At 42.4% G+C, this 18,873-nt stretch overlaps 1 protein-coding gene across 1 annotated transcript; it reads right to left on the bottom strand.

Moving 5' to 3' along the window:
• Nucleotides 1–9,116: 9,116 nt before the first annotated feature.
• LOC123449368 (general transcription factor 3C polypeptide 5-like) lies at nucleotides 9,117–18,680 on the bottom strand. Its single transcript, XM_045126573.1, has 14 exons — nucleotides 18,262–18,680; nucleotides 17,981–18,170; nucleotides 17,532–17,630; nucleotides 17,352–17,442; nucleotides 16,740–16,806; nucleotides 15,423–15,465; nucleotides 14,760–14,931; nucleotides 14,552–14,650; nucleotides 13,077–13,142; nucleotides 11,339–11,474; nucleotides 10,794–10,989; nucleotides 10,103–10,227; nucleotides 9,992–10,028; nucleotides 9,117–9,511 (listed from the first exon to the last, which is right to left on the bottom strand). The coding sequence occupies exons 1-14, from the start codon at nucleotides 18,448–18,450 to the stop codon at nucleotides 9,336–9,338; spliced, it is 1,686 nt and encodes a 561-aa protein (XP_044982508.1). The 5' UTR covers nucleotides 18,451–18,680; the 3' UTR covers nucleotides 9,117–9,335.
• Between the last annotated feature and the right edge of the window lie 193 nt (nucleotides 18,681–18,873).

The following is an 18,873-nucleotide window of genomic DNA, read 5'->3' as shown; positions in this document are numbered from 1 at the left end:
CAATTATGTTTTGTTTTTTACAGTAGATTTCTTGCAATGCAGTGTCTAAATAATGTGAAGCCGAGGCCACCAAACAATTCATCTTTTTTACAGTAATTATGTTTTGCTTTTTACAGTAGATTTCTTGCAATGCAGTGTCTAAATAATGTGAAGCCGAGGCCACCAAACAATTCATCTTTTTTACAATAGATTTTTCGCGATGCAACCGCACAATTGTTTTGCTAATTGTCTGAATAATGTGAAGCCGAGGCCACCAAACAATTCATCTTTTTTACAGTAGATTTTTCGCAATGCAACCTCACAATTGTTTTGCTAATTGTCTGAATAATGTGAAGCCGAGGCCACCAAACAATTATTTTGTTATTTTTTCTCACGATCTTTCTTTTTTACAGTACATTTCTTGCAATGCAATCACCCAATTGTTTTGCTAATTTTCTGAATAATGTGAGGACGAGGGCACCAAACAATTTTTGTGCTAATTTTTTCTCACATTCTTTCTTTTTTACAGTAGATTTCTTGCAATACAACAACACAATTGTTTTGCTAATTGTCTTGACAGTCTCTTGACATGAGTAATACCCGGATGAAAGTAAAATGCACTTGTCTATTTAGATCCTTTCAAAGAAGAAACACTGGACATATGAATCCCAAATTCACACGACTAGATTTTTTTTGTGTGAGGAGCTCAGATAAAAAAGATACATGGGACGGTGACTAGATTACCATTCTCTTGCAAAATATCACTGTAATTTGCTTGGCGGTCGACTTATTTACAGAAGATGTATGTTTTGTTTGATGATATATTGAGACATATGTTCTGAAACCCAGTGGAAAACGGTCGCCTAGAATGGTGAAATACGACTGGTCTGTACTTCATGCGCTTTTAAGGTTATTTGCTAATGGTGAACCGACCTAGGGTAAGATGGTTAGAGGAACTGTGTATCATCGTGTTCAAGTCATGGTGCTTGCATTATTTATAGATTTATTTCAGGATTTCTAGCGGCTCAGTCCCTCGAATGTGTCCACAAGGGTTGGGTGTGCACGTGCGTTTATAGAAATGAGTGTATGCGCGTGTATATGAACATTTGCATCTGTATTGTATTAAAAAAAATGTTTGCTGGTGAACACACCTAGCTGGTCTTGGTTCCATGAATAAACAATCTTCCTATTCTCCTTGGCTCGTCGTACACATCCCATTGACGTTAATGGAATGAACTTCCTTAGTTGCCCCAGTTAAATGCACTATCACATTGGAAATATTGTGCCCAATATCGAGCAGCAATTTTCAGCGCAGAGTTATGGACTCGGAGTCACAGCTTCCGTGTCAAACTCGTGTCAAACTGGAAGCAACCTTCACAGTTTTTCTTGAGAGTAGTAGTCTGTGTTGTAATCGTATCGAGAGAGAGATGCAAATGAATCAACTGTCAACTTTATTCTTTGATGATGAACACTTATATGCCAGGGAAAGACGGTTCCTGGAAGCGACGCTCCAGGAACAATACGTTGGTTCCGCATCGTGGGAGGGACTCACGTACGGTTACAAGTAGAGATTAATTTAACTAATTACATAATTAATTAAATTCTAACACTCCCCCTAATCTATACTTGTCCATGAGCGTGTTCATCATCTTGAAATAGTCTCCTCCAAAAAAAAACCCTATGGGAAAAATATAAGGAATGGTGTAGTATATGCGGCTAAAACTCCTTCAAACCCTGTGGGAAAATAAGGAGAAAATGATACAACATATAATGATTATTGCCTCTGTTAACTCTATATGAAATGTATCCATAGAATTAGAGGACAATAAATATGTCGTATATACTTTCCTAAAAACCCCGGTGGGGAAAACATATAGTATGACATATGATCTTATATTGATATTACCTCATTAAAAACCTCGATGAGAACCTATAAAGTAAACTCATAAAGGGAAAAGAGTGTAATATGATGCTTTGAACATGAACAATTCAGGAAGATACCCCCCCTGACTCTTGCAAATCTCGGAGCCGTCGCATACCAATTCCATGAATGTATTTCTGGAATGTTGAAGCTGGTAGAGACTTCGTGAAAAGATCAGCTAGATTATCGCATGACTTGACTTGCAAGATGTTGATTTCACCACTTTTCTGGAGTTCATGGGGATAAAACAACTTAGGGGCAATATGCTTAGTGATATTGCTCTTTATGTATCCTCTTTGCATCTGTGCAACACAAGCCGCATTATCTTCATAGATAATGGTAGGTGATTCGATAGAACCAATTCCACATGACTATTGTATGTGGTTTATCATTCTGCGAAGCCACGTGCACTTCACGCGATGCCTCATATAAAGCAATTATTTCAGAATGATTGGTAGATGTTGCAACTAGGGTCTGTTTCGAAGACTTCCATGATATAACAGTTCCACCATGTAGGAACACAAAGCCGGTCTGCGATCTGGCATTATGGGGATCAGATAAATAGCCAACATATGTATATCCAATTATACCAGAGTCCAGTTTTTTCTGGAACTGAAAAAATAGACCAAGATCCTTTGTGCCTTGGAGATATCGAAAGACATTCTTGACTCCCGACCAATGGCGTTTGGTGGGAGCTGCGTTGTGTCTAGCAAGTAGATTTACTGCAAATGCGAGGTCAGGTCTCGTGCAATTTGCTAGATACATAAGCGCTCCAATTGCACTGAGATATGGAACCTCGGGTCCCAAAATCTCTTCACCATCATCCCTTGGCCTGAACGGATCTTTCTCTACGTCTAGAGATCGAACCACCATGGGAGTTTTAGATGGGTAGGATTTGTCCATATTGAATTTCTCCAATATTTTCTGGATATAGGCAGCTTGGTGTACCATTATTCCTGAGGTAAGGTGCTAGAGTTCGAGACCCAAGCAAAATTTGGTTTGACCCAAATCCTTCATCTCAAATTCCATCTTTAGGTGATTGCGTGCTTCATCAATGTCTGGTGCACTGCCGATGATGTTGAGATCATCAACATACACAGAAATGATGCAAAATCCTGTAGAGGACTTCTTGATGAAGACACATGGGCAATCATCACTATTGGAGTAACCTTTCTGAAGAAGGAACTCACTTAGTCGGTTGTACCACATCCGCCCCGACTGTTTTAAGCCATACAACGACTTATTCAGCTTTACACAATACATGTTGCGTTTTGCACTGTTATTCGGGATAGAGATTCCGTCAGGAACCTTCATATATATGTCCGAATCTAGTGACCCGTAAAGATATGCAGTCACGACGTCCATCAACTGCATGGATAGACGATTTTGTACTGCCATAGATATAAGATATCGGAAAGTTGTTCCACTCATTACTGGAGAGTATGTCTCATTGAAATCAATGTCGGGTTTCTGCGTAAAACCTTGTGCTACGAGCCTTGCTTTATATCTCACCACCTCATTGTTCTCATTTCGTTTCCGGTGGAAAACCCATTTGAATCCCACAGGGAAAACATTGGGAGGTATAGGTATTGCTTCAGTGAATACCTTCCTTTTGTTAAGCGAGGCAATCTCTGCTTGGATTGCATCCTTCCATTTAGGCCAGTCGGAGCGCCTTTGGCACTCGACGATAGACCTTGGATCATGATCCGTGATAAGGATATCTGCAATCTTTTCAGCAAAATATATGTCGACAGTCGTAGACTTGCGGTCAAATGATTCTCCAGAATCAACATAGTTGATGGAAATTTCTTGCACCCCTAGAGACTTTTCGTTATTTCCCAATACGATTGAGTCTAGGTGTTCCGATGTTCCAGCTAGTTTGTGCATACTGGAGCTGGGTTGTGAAGGTTGCCCTTCCACTGGGTGTAAACTACCCATAAGGTGTTTATCAACGTTGAGTTGACTTGCATTTACTAATTTTGAGGATCTTCTCCTCTCTCTCCTTTGCTGCTTGCGAGAAGCAGGTTTCGGGTCAGAGGTCGTACTACTCCCCCTCTTTTTAGGAGCAGGGAGTTGAGTGGTTTTAGTTGGTACCTCCACTCTTTCGGGCGCATTTCTGGCTGGAATCAAGGATTTTGTAACACCTTTTAGATCAGTAAATGAATCTGGCAGATTATTTGCAAGATGTTGCAAATTGATAATTTTTCGAACTTGTAGTTCGGTCTCTTGAGTACGTGGATCAGAGGCTGAAATGGCAATGGCATTCCAATCAATTTCCGGGCATTCTTTCTGGTACTTGAAATCTCCCCCTAATGCCGGAAAATGTTCCTCGTCAAAAATGCAATCAGCGTGACGGGCTGTGAATAGATCCCCAGTAAGGGGTTCCAGGTACTTGATAATCGACGGCGATTTGTACCCCACATAGATCCCAAGTTTCCTGTGTGGGCCCATGGATGTCCGCTGTGGTGGTGAGATTGGGACGTACGTAGCACATCCGAACTTACGTAGATGGGAAATGCTGGGAGGATTTTCACGTACCAATTGCAGAGGGGAAGTACTGTGATATGCAGTAGGTCGCAATTGGATTAAGTCAGCAACGTGTAAAATTGCATGACCCCAACACGAGGTTGGCAAGCTGCAATTCATTAACAAAGGTCTTGCAATGAGTTTGATCCTTTTAATTAGAGATTCGGCCAAACCATTTTGAGTATGGACGTATGGGACAGAGTGCTGAACTTCTATCCCCAAGGCCATGCAATAGTCATTGAAAGCACGTGAAGAGAATTCTGCAGCATTGTCCATGCGAATTGATTTAATCCGACTTTCTGGATAATGGGCCTGTAACTTAATTACTTCCCGCATTATCTTGGCAAATGCATGGTTTCGTGTGGATAGAAGGCACACGTGTGACCATCGTGTAGATGCATTAATCAGAACCATGAAATACCGAAATGGTCCAGATAATGGTTGGATAGGACCACAAATGTCACCTTGAATGCGTTCAAGGAACTGAAGTGGTTCAGCTTGTATTTTGAGGTGTGATGGCCTTAAAATTAGTTTCCGTGTGGCGCAGGATGTGCACACAAAGTCTGATGACTGAGGAAACTTTGACTCAAGCAAATTATGACCAATGGAATTGCTAGTAATTTTCCTCATCATCCCAACACTGGGGTGGCCAAGGCGATCATGCCAAGTTTGGAATGCATTAACATTCTGAAAAATTACCTTGTAAGCAACATGTTCTACGGGCTTGATGTACGTATAGTACAGTCCGGACGATAGTGAAGGAATTTTTTTCAAGTACTTGCTTGCCATATCCGCAATCTTTTGTGAAGAGTAGAAACTCTTCTTTGTTGTCCTCATGGGTTTCAATGTGAAAACCATTTTTACGGATATCTCGAAAACTGATTAGGGTACGGGATGAATCGGGATACAGCAAGGCATCCTCAATTGTCACTTGTGTACCACCTGGGAGGGTAAATATGGCACGTCCAGTGCCAACAATTACCGTATCGCGTCCAGCGATTGTCAAAATATCTCCATTCATCTTTTTCAGAGTCTGAAAATATTTCAACTCCCTCAGTATGGAGTTTGTGGTAGCACTGTTCACAAGGCATAATTCCTCTTTCATCGGATTGACCCCGTAGAAAGCTATATATAAAAATGAGGAATTTTCAATAAGAAAGCCTTATTTCAATACATAGAATACAATCTTATTATATCAAAGTGCTGATACAATATATAAATGACAATAATACTTATGTTCTATTACAATCATCACACATGGATATGATTTATTTAATAAATCGATCACTAAGGAGATAATGGGACTAATCGAAGTCTCCAAACATGTCGGTTGAGGCGTACTCAACCATCATGTCCTCCGTGTCATGTTCTCCGTGTTTGTAGGGTCCTCTGATGTATGGAGTGTCATGGTGTTGCTAGATCCGGGAGGAACATCTTACGAACAACCAGCTCCATTGGTGCCATCTGGATGATGGTTGAAGTTGGCTTCAAACCTTTTCCCTTGAGGTACTTTGCGTCCCTGAGATTGCTGATACAGAATTGTCAGATGCTTCGGGGTCTTGCACTTATTGGTAGGATGCGTGTAGCATCCACACTTGTCACAAAGCTTAGTTTTGTCAAACTTGGGCTTTGCGGTGCCTTTCCCACGGTCCGAGTTTCTAGGCTTTCTGTTCCGGTTGCGCTTGCGTTTACCCTTGAAGTTCGATGGCTTGCCATGGGACGCACCATCAAACTTTCGTCTGTTCACGACGTTCATATGAACTTCAGGCAGAGGTTGGGAACCAACCGGACGCTGAGAACCATTCTTAGCGAGTAGCTCATCATGATTTTCAGCCTGAAGTAGGATATGAATGAGGTCGGAATAGACTTGGTAGTCACGAGCGCGGTACTGTTGCTGGAGGACCCTTTCAGATGGGAGCATAGTAGACAGAGTTTTTTCTATCTTTTCCGCATCAGTAGGTTCCTTCCCGCAAAAGCGTAATTTGGAACATATCTTATGAACCTCGTGATTGTACGCCCCGATGGATTTGAAATCCTGGAGTCGGATATGCGTCCAATCATGGAGTGCTTCCGGCAGGACAACTGCCTTCTGCTGTTCATACCTCGTCTTGAGGGCCTGAAACAGAGTAAGTGGGGATTCCACCTCCAAATATTCAGATTTGAGATCTGGGTGGATATGGTGCCTTATGATGTATAGGGCGGCATATTTATGTTCATCTCTCAGCGGCGTGACTCCATCCGGAAGAGGATCTTCCAGAGTCTGGATTGCACGCACTAATCCACGGGATGCAAGAGCGATCTTGATGTCCATGGCCCAGGTAGGATAGTTGTGGCCATTGAGGTCGAGTGCATCGAACTCTCTTCCAGCCATTGGTTACCTACATGGGTAAACCAGAGATTATTAATTAACACTAGGTAAATTAAAACCTTCATCGTTATGTTGTATCGAACGTTGCAAAATTAATGATAACTTCAAGAAATGGGCTTGAAATCATTAGTGTGACTTTCAAATTGTTAAGTTTGACACATTGTAGATACGCCCCAAAAGAAAATTCGGGGTCCGTCTCTCAGAACTAGAGAGTATAATCTGATAAAATCAGTAGATACTCATGTTTCTAGTACCTTATGTCATAACTTAATAAAATGTATGGGAGGGCACAATGTTAAGCAATCATAATATCAATATGATAGAATGTAGGCTTAATCGTAGTGGCGATAATCTGCTATGCAGTAGATCAACACACTTCTTTGTGGTCCCAAAACATCAATTTGAAAGAAAATCACTTTGGAATCTTGCATATCAACTCGTGCTCGTATTAAGCCAAAGGCTCAATTAAGACGAGGGGTTGATTTTTATTTGCAAGAAATTTGAAATCTCAATTACAAATAATAGAGGTAATAAATCTCAACATGTAGCAAACATGGAAATATATATTACATCACATATGTTCTAAAATACAAAGTACTCTACAGAAAACAGTACTGGAAATAGACGTACTGAAAACAGGAATTAAACAGGATCTAAGACAGGGATTAGTCTACTGCTAGATCTACTGTTGATAGTACAGGAAGTAATCTAAAACAGAGAGCAAATAGTACTAGAAAATACTACTAAAGTGTGCTGGAGTGCTGCAAGACCACATGTGCCATCAAACCAAGACCACATGTGTCCCAAGGATGTGCACATGTCGTCTGCAGCGCCCACTTTATTCAAATCACGGGAGGATAAGGCAGAGCCAGCTCTAGAAAAGCAGAAGCGGCACCGCATCAGGCAGAGCCCCGCGCCAGGGAGAACTCCGCGCAGCAGCACGCATTCACCAGGGACGGGCGAGAGAGCCTCCGTCGCGCTCGTCCTCGTCTTCGCCGGAAGGCCCCCCCGGGGCAAGGAGCCAGGCGAGGCGCCGTTCGCGAGCCCAAGGGAGGCCGGGCTCCAGGATCCAGCGCGCGGGGCGCGGCCGCTCGACGGAGGGCTCGAGGCCGCGAAGCCAAAGGGCAACAGCCGGCGGCGAGGCGGAGTTGCGGCCGGCGCTGTGGATGGCAGGCGCGCGGGGTTGGCCGGCGTTGGAGACGGCAGGCGCGGGGGCGTAGCCGGCACCGCGGGCGCGATGGCGTCGACGGCCGCCGCGCAAGAGAAGCTGCGGGCAGCGGAGCCAAAGGCGAAGGCGGAGGCCCCGGTCGGCGCAGGCACGGGCGCGGAGGAGCCGCTCCCCATCTCGACAACCGCCGGGGTCGGAGACGGGAGGCGCGGCGCGAAGGAGCCGCTCCCCATCTCGACAACCGCCGGGGTCGGAGACGGGAGGCGCGGCGCGACGGAGTTGGAGTCGGCAGCCGCGGCGCTGGTGGAGCCCAACTCGAAGACGGGTTCGGGCGCCTGCTCGACGGCGGCGGCGTCATCCCCATGAAGTGGGCAGATGACCCACCCATGGGCAGAGCACCAAAAACCCGGCGGCGGTGCTCCCTGTGCCGCGTCGGCCCCGAGCATTGGCGGGGCAGGGCCGGCGAGGAGCCAGTCGAGGGCCTCCAGCGCGAGCGGGGCGAGGGACGCGGCGCCGTCCGCCGAATGAGCACCGCTCAGGGAGCGGGTGCCCAGGCCATGGAAACAGGGCACTCCTTGGCGGAGCGCACGGTAGCCACCGGCGCCGTGGCGGCGGCCGATGTAGCGACCCTCTCCGAGGCGCCGACCGTCGAAGCGGCGGCGCTCTCCAAACCTGCGGTGGAGAGCAGTGAGGCGGCGTCGACGGACGTAGTTCTGCTGCAGGCGGCGAAGGTTCGCCGGTGTTGAGCGAGGCATCCTTCTCACCTTTTGCTTTCTTGCCGATCTCGTCGAAAGCGTTCTGGAAGAGCAAAGCTGATAACGTGTTGTAATCGTATCGAGAGAGAGATGCAAATGAATCAACTGTCAACTTTATTCCTTGATGATGAACACTTATATGCCAGGGGAAGACGGTTCCTGAAAGCGACGCTCCAGGAACAATACGTCGGTTCCGCATCGTGGGAGGGACTCACGTGCGGTTACAAGTAGAGATTAATTTAACTAATTACATGATTAATTAAATTCTAACAGTCTGACAACGCCCAGGGTACACCAGTAATGAACACAACAGTGTGCAATACACAACGACGAAGCCACGCTCTGTTGAAAACGCACGCCCGGGCCGGAATGCAAAGCAGTGAAGAAATACGGAGTAGCTGACATGACAGTACAGTGAACTTTCTTCTAGTGACATCCAATATCATGTTAACAAGGATAAATATATAGCACCATAGATAGCTAAACAACCTGGTATGAAATCCTAAACAAGCCTAGAGCCTGTACAATAAGTAAGAAAATCTAATGAACAAAGTACTGTCGACAACGGCCCATAAAATTTAACCTCAGGATATCTTGCCACTTCCCAAAAAGGCCCAACTAACCATCGGAATACTCTTCATCGTCACTAGGCTGTTCGAAAATTTCAAACTCCCCATCACTTGCTTCACCATTATTAAGGGCATCACCTGATTTATTCTGGCCATCTTCATTCAGTGGAAAGCTGCGCAACACCTCCTCAAGGTATCCAGTGGAGAAGCCTTCTCCAAGTGTGTCTGATACATCTTATAGGAAAACAAGGACAACACAACTTCCAACACTTGTATATTAAAAGAGAAAGGGGAAAAAAATAATGCAATGCAAAGGTTCTTTAATCATGTAAAGTCATCTCAAGGATTGAGGAAAAAAAAACTTTGGTTAGTAATCGCAACCTTAAGTACTGCTTCTTGTTACTCCAACCTCAAAAATGTAAAATCTGGTAACTAATTTGAAATATTTAGAAGAAAGGGAAATCAACAAGTAGTTTACACTAAGCAACCAGAACTAGCCCAGTTTCTCTTCTCCCCAGGCCATGAATTAATTGCTGCAGAAAGTGAGTGAAAACGTAGAACAACTTGTTGTATTTGTACTCTTTGTTAATCAACATATTAAAATGAGTGTCAAGCACAGAGAGGAATGGGCACAAAGTTGCAACAGCATGGTACTTTTTCCCCATGAGAAATCAAATTTCACAAAATGAATTGTATCAAGGATACATGACTCATGTAAGGCGAAATCAGGAACATCCTCGGCCTACATAGATATAGTAAACGATTTAGTTATTATAGTGCATATTATAGGGCCAAAGGTGCAAGTAGTGAACATACCATGGCTGGAGAATCATATCCATCTGATTCCTCTTTATCTTCCTCTTCCTCGTCATCAACATCTTCACTATCAGAGTTGTTAGTGTCCATCTGATCCTCAGATCCAACATGCTCAGTAGGTGCTTCTGGAGAATAAATAGAATTTAACAAGCAGTATGGATGTGCTTAAGTATCTCTCTAGGAAGAAGAACAAACATTTTTTCCATCGAACACACGAGCTACCAATTGACCTGAACGTGTATCAAAGCCCATACAAACAGAAGTACAAACCTAGCATGCACAAAAATGGAAGATCGAAACATGAACTTCATATGCATGTATAATCTAGATAGTGCACTTGGGTATTTTCTACAAATTTCCTTAAAGATAGAATAGTACTAGAACAAGTTAGAATGTGGATAATATGTCCATTGCAAACAAAGAGAATATTGTACGCACAGGTCAAGTTTTCTATCATGTTCTAGTACTATAATCCTTTTGGGAATTTCTCGTGAGCTCATAAGTACTCAAACCTAAAATAGCTCCAAATGAATCTTGGTTCACAAAATTAGATTAATAGAGCCATCGAAGCAGGTAAGCAACAAGTTCATACTGCTCAGTAAGAGGTCATACTGCAGGGTACCCAGCGGTCAGAGCCCATATGTATTGAACAAATATGCATTTGACTAGTATTAGTAAGATGAAACTGAACCTTCATCAACATCTTTTCTTTCCTTCAGTTGCTCGGATCTGCAAATAGCTTCCTGCTTTTTGGACCTTTCAAGAAGTTGATGGGCATTCCTCAAAAGGATTTTGGTATCTTCATTGGGATATAATGAGAGGAACCTTATGCATAGTTGTAACCTCAAACTTTTAATCATTGGCTTAGAAAACCAACCTGTCGAATGCTACATAGGAATTAGTTAGTTTATGCATACAAAGAAATGTTGCTACAAGCAATGAATCAAGATTATTACACAGATGATGATCACAGCAAATTTGGGAGAAGTTGGTATGATTAAAAGTGGTCAATGAAACCTCTGCTTGCAACAGAAAAACTACGTAATCTGCCACTTTCCCTCAACAAGATACTTACAATGATTGTACAATAAGATTTCTGAAGGCCAGCAAAATGCCACAAAAGTTAATTCATGTCAGATACACGAGTAGATAAGTAACAGTTAATATGTTATGCCCATACAATGTTTATGTTCTTTCTTCCCAAAAAAGCATCAAAACAAATATTTAGTTACTCACTGAGCAAGTTGATTGATGAGAGGGTTTTCTAATTTCGGCTTGAATGAAGTCATCTTTCAGTTCAAATAATTGCAGGAAGATGAAGCTTTTCGATGGCATCCTTTCAAGCTTGCACATCTCTGACCACTTCTCAGATCTTACATGTCAAAAGAAAAGAAAAAATGTATAAGCAGGGGAGAGAAGAACAAGCAGCAAATGTAAAGGTCTTCTTATTCAAAGAGGGCAGCACTTAAACAAAGTCATTCATAACCCAAGTTTATTTATGAACAGACAATGACACACCAGGCACCAGAGAACGCAATCATCTGGAGATATGAAGTGAGGAACTAAATATGTTACGGCAGATTTGTCCCCATAAATGTTCAACTGGATTAACACAAATAAAAGTGAAGAGCTAAGCATTTGTTCACCATATTGGGAAACTGTCAGGATTATTACACGGTTCATGTTGTACCCATACTAGAGATGATGCCCTTGCATTGCTGCGGAAATTGGACGCAATTATTTCAACGAGATCTGATAGTATGAAACATTAATTTTATACTAACAATATGGAATTGAAACTAAAGTACACGTAATTATTTTATTTAATTATTATGTAGTTGTAGAATATTTATTGAATATGAGTAGCATGCATGGTGTACGTTAGGGTGGGTCTTTTCCCATGCATGATGGCATGGTGAGTTGGCATAGTTGTATGTTGAGAGAAATTAGAGTTAGTGGGGATTAATTATTTAGGTATATAGGATAGTTCTTCCCAGTAGTTCAACAGAAAACCTTGAAAACACTCATAGTGGAACATGCATTACTATATCTACAGTTCAAAAGTATTTTGATACAAACCCTTAGTGGAGAACTAGAATAAGCCAAAGCCAATTTTATTTTCCTATCTGTAATGAAGCTTCAACACTTTATGCACATGTAGTGTAATTAAATAGTGAAACTTCTGTAATGAGAATTTAGTTCACACATCCAGGTGCAATTTCTGTAGAGGACTCGATTGTAATTAAATAGTGAAACTTCTGTAATGAGAATTTAGGTCACACATCCAGGTGCAATTCCTCTACAAAGTCCCACCCAATTGCAGTTAGAAGGTGGAACCAATTATGGTCACTATAAATATGACAAAAACTTTGCAGCGTGAAGTTTGACGCACCATAACAAGTACCTAACTTAACTCCAAAACAGCTCCTAACTATTATCATGTTCACCTTTTCCCACAATCAAGCTAAATTAATATATTTATCTATTCCAGTGAGGAAATACTACGCACTTCTGAGAAATCTACGTAACAGAAACATGTTCATTATTGCTTAAATATCAGCAGGCTAGTGTTAAGAATTGGCACATATATTCACTGTTTTGGGTACTGAAAAATGGACACAAATGTTTTAGTTGAATTGCAAACACATCAGTATCTTATATTCAACTAAAATCTTATACACTGGGAATTGGCGACCATTGGATTAACACGAGAGGTGTGTCAGGAATTCATGATGAGGTTAAAAAAGGTATGGCATTCACTAGGTGTACATGGGCACGAAGTAGAGTGTGCAACTTTTGATCACCAAGTTCTTTCACCAGTAATAAGAGATTAGTAACTATACAGTATTATGAAGTATATTAACAACAACCACTAATACAGGAAACAATGGGGAAGTTGAGAGACAGATCTTTTAAATAATGCAATGATATAACACTGGCTCAAAATGCAAGCAAAAAGAAATATACGACTCACCCATCGTGCCTTTTCGTTTGAAGATTCCTTAGCTCGGGAGGCATGCGGAAATCTATTCGCTGATATCTAGCACAAGAACATCATTTTTAAAAGATACTAAAATAGCCAAGAAATAGAGTTTCAAGACAAGAATGAAATGCATAGGTAAAGAAAGATTTTGGCCGCAAGAAATTTAGTAAGAGATTCTCTTTTTTACAAGTTTGTTGCTCCGGTTTATTTTAACATTTGACTGCAAAGCTAAAGTGTGATTCTCATAAAGTTTCTTCTCCTCATACATGGAAGAATTTACATTTTCAGGATAGGAACTCCTCAAAGAAGGTTTCTGAGAATATGATGGATGTTGTCTCTAGTTAGATGAACTATTCTTTCGGAAGTAGATTTGATCATTGATGTTACTTTTTTTTTCAAGGATAAGTACAGACAGACACACCAGTAGCAGGGAAGAAAGGCCAAGATCTCCTGTTTGACCTTTTCTGGCTACATCGCCCACAAAGCATTAAGGCCAAACGGATTACTAATCCGACTACTCGCTTACATTCCACCTATCTACCGTGAATTCCATGGCTAGCGTAGAACGGAAAATCCTAGCCAGCCACCAGCTTCACGCCTCCTCCTGTATCTCACCCGCCCAAAACCACGTCTCTCACGGGCATCGTGTTGCTGAAGACAATGTCGTTTCAGTGCCTTCAAAGTGTCGAAGATGAGTAGGATCGCAGTTCTCACGTCCATTGAGAGTTGGCCCTCACCTTCCTGAGAAGATCACAAATCAATAAAGTCGGTGTCCAGAACCGGCATCCAGCCCATCCTCATCTATGATTCTTGATTGGATTGTTTTTCTACAATTTAACCTTGGTTGTAGCATTATAATATGATTGCTAACAATGTTTCCAACCTTGGACTTGAGAAGTTGTGGGGCCAGAACAACAGGTCAACAGGAGATCGAGATATGCTGATCTGGATTCCAAACCAACCCGGAAATATCCAACAATCGAACACACAGACAACAGATGTAACCCTTATAAGTTTTAGATGATGTATTTCAGTTACATACTTTTACCGAGAAGCCATCTAGTAATATATATTTTTTCATTCTCATCTCGCTTCCTCATTAAGTAGCCCATCACTGCATTATCCATATAGTGAAATAATCGCATTTGCGCTCTTCCTTCTCTTAAATATAGCAGTAGTCTAATGATTAAACTGTAAAGGAAAAAATCATTTGGCTAATGTAGTGTACTGCAGAAAGATAAGACTTGTCAATGTTTGATAATGGAATTCTCATTTCAAATAAACTTTTAGAGTAGCTCATATTTCATAGGTTCTGCACAAGATATGACAACTTTATGCTCATTGATATTTGCAGCTGAAAAAAGAAACATCAGAAGCATTCCATACAATTTAAGTAATAGGCTCTACTCTCAAAAGAATATTTAATGAATGTCAATAAGCAAATAGTTTAACAAAGCAGTGCTTACATTCGTGACTCGGGATCTTTACGAGGATCATATTCTTTTTTGATCCAGAATTTACCAAAGGGTCCAGTAGAGAAGTAGTATCCAGCTTTAAACAAAAGGCTGAGCAAGCACACAAAAAGAAACAAAATGAATGAAGAGATGATAGTTGAAAGACATTAAGACATATCGAAAGGCCTAGATGATTCAGGAGTTAAAGAAACAACGATACCTTTTGAACTGGCTTGTTGACACATGCACACCATCATCAAGCAAGCGTTCATAAAGTGACTGTCTTGGCCACACAGGACGCTCATCAAATAATTTGCACAGAGCCATCTGCGAATCCCACTCTGATGAATTCCTTGGTATGTGGTCTTCCCAATTAACCTTCTTAGGGACAGGTAAATGGCAATTAAGGTAAACAAGGACATGCTTGAAGAAATGAGGAAGATAATTTCCTTCCTCGGAACACTATCTAAGATTTTGCAAAGACATCCTCTTACAAGGAAAATTCATGGATAGCCATGTCAGAATAACAGAGTATTGGTCATAATGGAACACCAAGTTTTAAACATAAAGGGTCATTTATGGCAAACAAATTATACTACCATCGCACGTCATCACTGCATTGTTCTATCTCCAAATACAAAAGGGTACTATGGGTGTGTCATTGTTATAGCTGCACCATCAAATGCATTTCGGCCCTTTTCTATTCTCAAGTGTTGAAAGTGGCACTTAACACTAGTTACACATACTTCTGATGGCAAATACAATACGGGAAGTCAGGTGACAGATCCAAACATTTTATAAAACAAAGTAACATGTAAGATGGTGTCCTATATTTATTAAGAAAGTACACAAAGTTGATGGTATAACACTAAACAAAGGATATCTTGAATGTTGAAAGGAAGTGCAAGGGTTGGTTCAATATCCATCTGCAAGCAAAGAAAAACAGTCATCACCAATGCAGTCAATAAGCTATTCACACCAACTACAATGGGCACATCTCCCAAGAGAAAGCATTGAATGAGGTAGCAGAAAAAATGCCCTAACTTCTATTCAAGTAAGACTGGTAACTAAAGGTGCACTGAGTGCAATATAAAAAAACTTGAGTGGAATGTCTACATATGGCAAAAAAAAAAAGTGCTATGAAGGCTGCTCCCATTTTCCTCTGAAAATGATGGGAGGGAGGCAGCCTATCTCACGAAAACTGATCATACCTCACAAAACTATCCACATAAAGCAGCAAAGATATGATAAGAGACTTAGAGAGCCATGGTGAGTATGAGAAGCTAGAGGTGGTAAAGGTCACTAATTAGCCGCTTTCGAAGTGATAAATGTTACAGCACCAAATATAGCTGAAGTTATCACAAAGTGTAACATATGTACCTATTCAGCAAATAATGTAGTGCAATACAACAAAAAATAGGGTAAATGAAGACAGGATAGTGACATTGTTCTAAATAACAGCCTTTGCAATGATGATAGTAGCTACTATGAAGTTAGTCACAGGTCTATCTTCACACTATACAGAGATCCAAATTTAAAGGTTTAGCGGACTTTGATAGCAATTTAGCAGATCTTGATAGCAGGTTAGCTGTTTAGCGAGCCTATACACATAGCATGTAGAAGGATTACTTGCTCTTTTGTGAGGCTTCCTCACTAAGATTCATGAGTGCTTCCTCAAGAAACTACTATTAAGGAAGCGTTTGACAGCACCACTTCAGACAGATGATGTAGAGTAAACCCTTAGCAATGCCCTCAGGTGAAACAGTACAAAAATGCAGAACTCAATGTTCAGTTGTGTTTGTGTGTGTTTCCTATGACTAGCTGAATTTCCATGCGTTGTCATGGATAAATAGAAATCATATTTCCCAGTTGTAACTCCTGTAGATATCCTATATTTAAGGAAGGTAGAAGGAGAGATGCTGAGAATACCACCGCTCACCAACTCCGCCTTTTAAGTAAACAAACCTGACTGCACATAAATAGTCATATCTATAACTGCTAAACCCTTTCAAACTGAGCGGCATGTCACTTACCGCTTACTTCTATTTAGAGTGTTGGTAAGCAATGTAGGGCCAGTACAGTTTACCCAAAAGAGTAAACTGAGAAAAATGTCACAATTATATTTTAGTAGACATTCATGAGAACCTAGAATCACTGTAACAGATAAGCAACAGAAAAGGTCTATGCAAGGAGGATCAACCTCCCACCGATGCTGCACAACTCCCCTTTGCATGCTCTTGGATAGTGCATTGGTCGATGGTAGAAGCCTAAAAAATTACAGTAAATATTATTAAGCAATATTTTAATGATATATTGTTTTGTCAGATATATATATAATGGTGAAATAAATTTTTTTAAACTAGTGGAGCTAATCCCAGAAGCTATGCTGACAACTTAGCTCCGCTTTTCCGAGGGTGGGAAGGTAAGAATAACATGTTCTTATCTAAGTGATAAAAATAATATTTGGGAGCATTTTGATCAATTCTGAAATTATTGTCATCACTGTTCAGGATATCGGTAATTGGTACCATATCGGTCGGGGGCTGATACGGGATTAATCGGCGAATCGGCCATTTAACTGAATATATCAGTAACCCATTTATCGGTAGGTTAACTAGGGTCATATTTACATATCCGAGGCAACATAGCAACATGCATTGTACTGAATATCTAAATATGCAATCCTAGGCTACATAGCAACAAGGAAGAGTGTTATCTTGATGGTCTGAAGATGTCTAGATCTACACAGAAGAGCAGCAACAACAACAAGGAAGAGTGTTATCTTGTAAACTGTGAAACTAGGAGCACTTACGCAATGTTTGTTGGATTATCCTTTATCGCAAAGAGTGGTGGTACCAACATCATGACATCTCCATCATCCGTGTCTAGACCCCCTGCCTTATCTGCCATGCAGAAGGGGAAAGGAGTGATCAGAAATGGCAACATTAAGCCATTGCATCATGAAAATAGAGAATGTCCGAAGGTATTCTACCAGTGCCTAAATCATCTTTAACATTTGGACAATCTAACCGTTTTCTTTTTCTAACTTGAGCAGCATGAACTGGGACGACATGCTGAAAATCTGCCATGCCTGCATAAATAAACTTGTATGAGCAAATTTGCATGTACAAAAACCTGCACTCAAACACATCGTTGCCTCCAAATATGAAGTCTCATATTTGTAACATCCTGGCCGTCGGCCTTTATTCCCTCTTAATAGAATCACAGCAGATCTCCTGCTGTCTTACTAAAAAAAATATTTGTAACATCCATAGTCCAACATAGTGTATCATACTGGTAAACACCATATCATAATCCATTAGCTAGCAGCCAGAGTTGCTCCAACTGGTCAAAAGAAGCGAGCCTTGGAACAATGACAGCCGTTCCAAAGCGTAACAAGGAGAAGGCATTTCATCGAACAGGTTGTGGCTAAGCGCTCGCCTTGGAAATGGTAGGCGGTCCGGACGCGCGCCACCACCTCGGCACGCGGTGGCGCGGAGCCTCCTTTGGGCCTTGAGAGGCGGAGGAGGAGGCCGGTGGAGGCGCGGGGCTCGCCGAAGGTCGGGTGGCAGTCGGGGTCCTCCGGGCGGAAGCGGAGCTCGAGGCGGGAGCCGGGGTCGGAACTCCGGACCTGCGGCGGATCAGAGAACAAGCGGCAGTAGGTCACTCCGCTTGCGCGGGCTGATGGAAGCGAGAGGGGTGAGGGTTTCAGGTGTGCGTACCTTGGCGATGGCGGGGAGGCCGCCGAGGGTATGGGTGGCGCGAGCGGGAGAAGAGGGGTATCCCGGGTAGTACACGGCGAAGGCCTCGGTCCCCGGGAGTGTGCCGCTGACGGCGCCGTCCGTGATGGTGGACGGTGACTCGGGCGCCGCCGCCGACGCGGCCGTGGGGATGGGGGTGGAGGAGACCATCTGAAAGGCAATGTTAGAGGGGGTGTTTGATAAGGCTGGGAGAGGGGCAGCCGGGCAGGCGCTGGGGCTTGGCCGCCCGCGTCGCCTGCCGGGCTCGCGGACGAAGTGGGGCGAGGGCGGAGAGGGTGAACGCCGACGAGGGGAGCGGCGCCGCGGTGGTCTGGTGGCACGGTCGGAGAGGGGAGAGGACGAGGGTGTTCGGGGGCCTCTTCGGCTGGCTTCTCTCGTCAAATCCACTTGTTTGGCCCATTCAGGAGTGCCTCATTCGGCTGTGGGCCAGGGAAATAGTGGGCTGTCGTCTAAACCTGGGGAAAGAAATAAGCCGTTTTTATCGTTGGGTTTCTCGCATCGGTATTTTTAAAACTAAATATTATATTGATAAATTTTAATAAACATTTTTAAACAAATATGTGTGCCCAAACA

The sequence above is a fragment of the Hordeum vulgare genome, chromosome 1H, assembly GCF_904849725.1.
Source record: "Hordeum vulgare subsp. vulgare chromosome 1H, MorexV3_pseudomolecules_assembly, whole genome shotgun sequence".
In the NCBI taxonomy this organism is placed as follows: Eukaryota; Viridiplantae; Streptophyta; class Magnoliopsida; order Poales; family Poaceae; genus Hordeum; species Hordeum vulgare.
The sequence above is the reverse complement of the archived record's forward strand: the minus strand, read 5'-3'. Positions and strand labels throughout refer to the sequence as shown.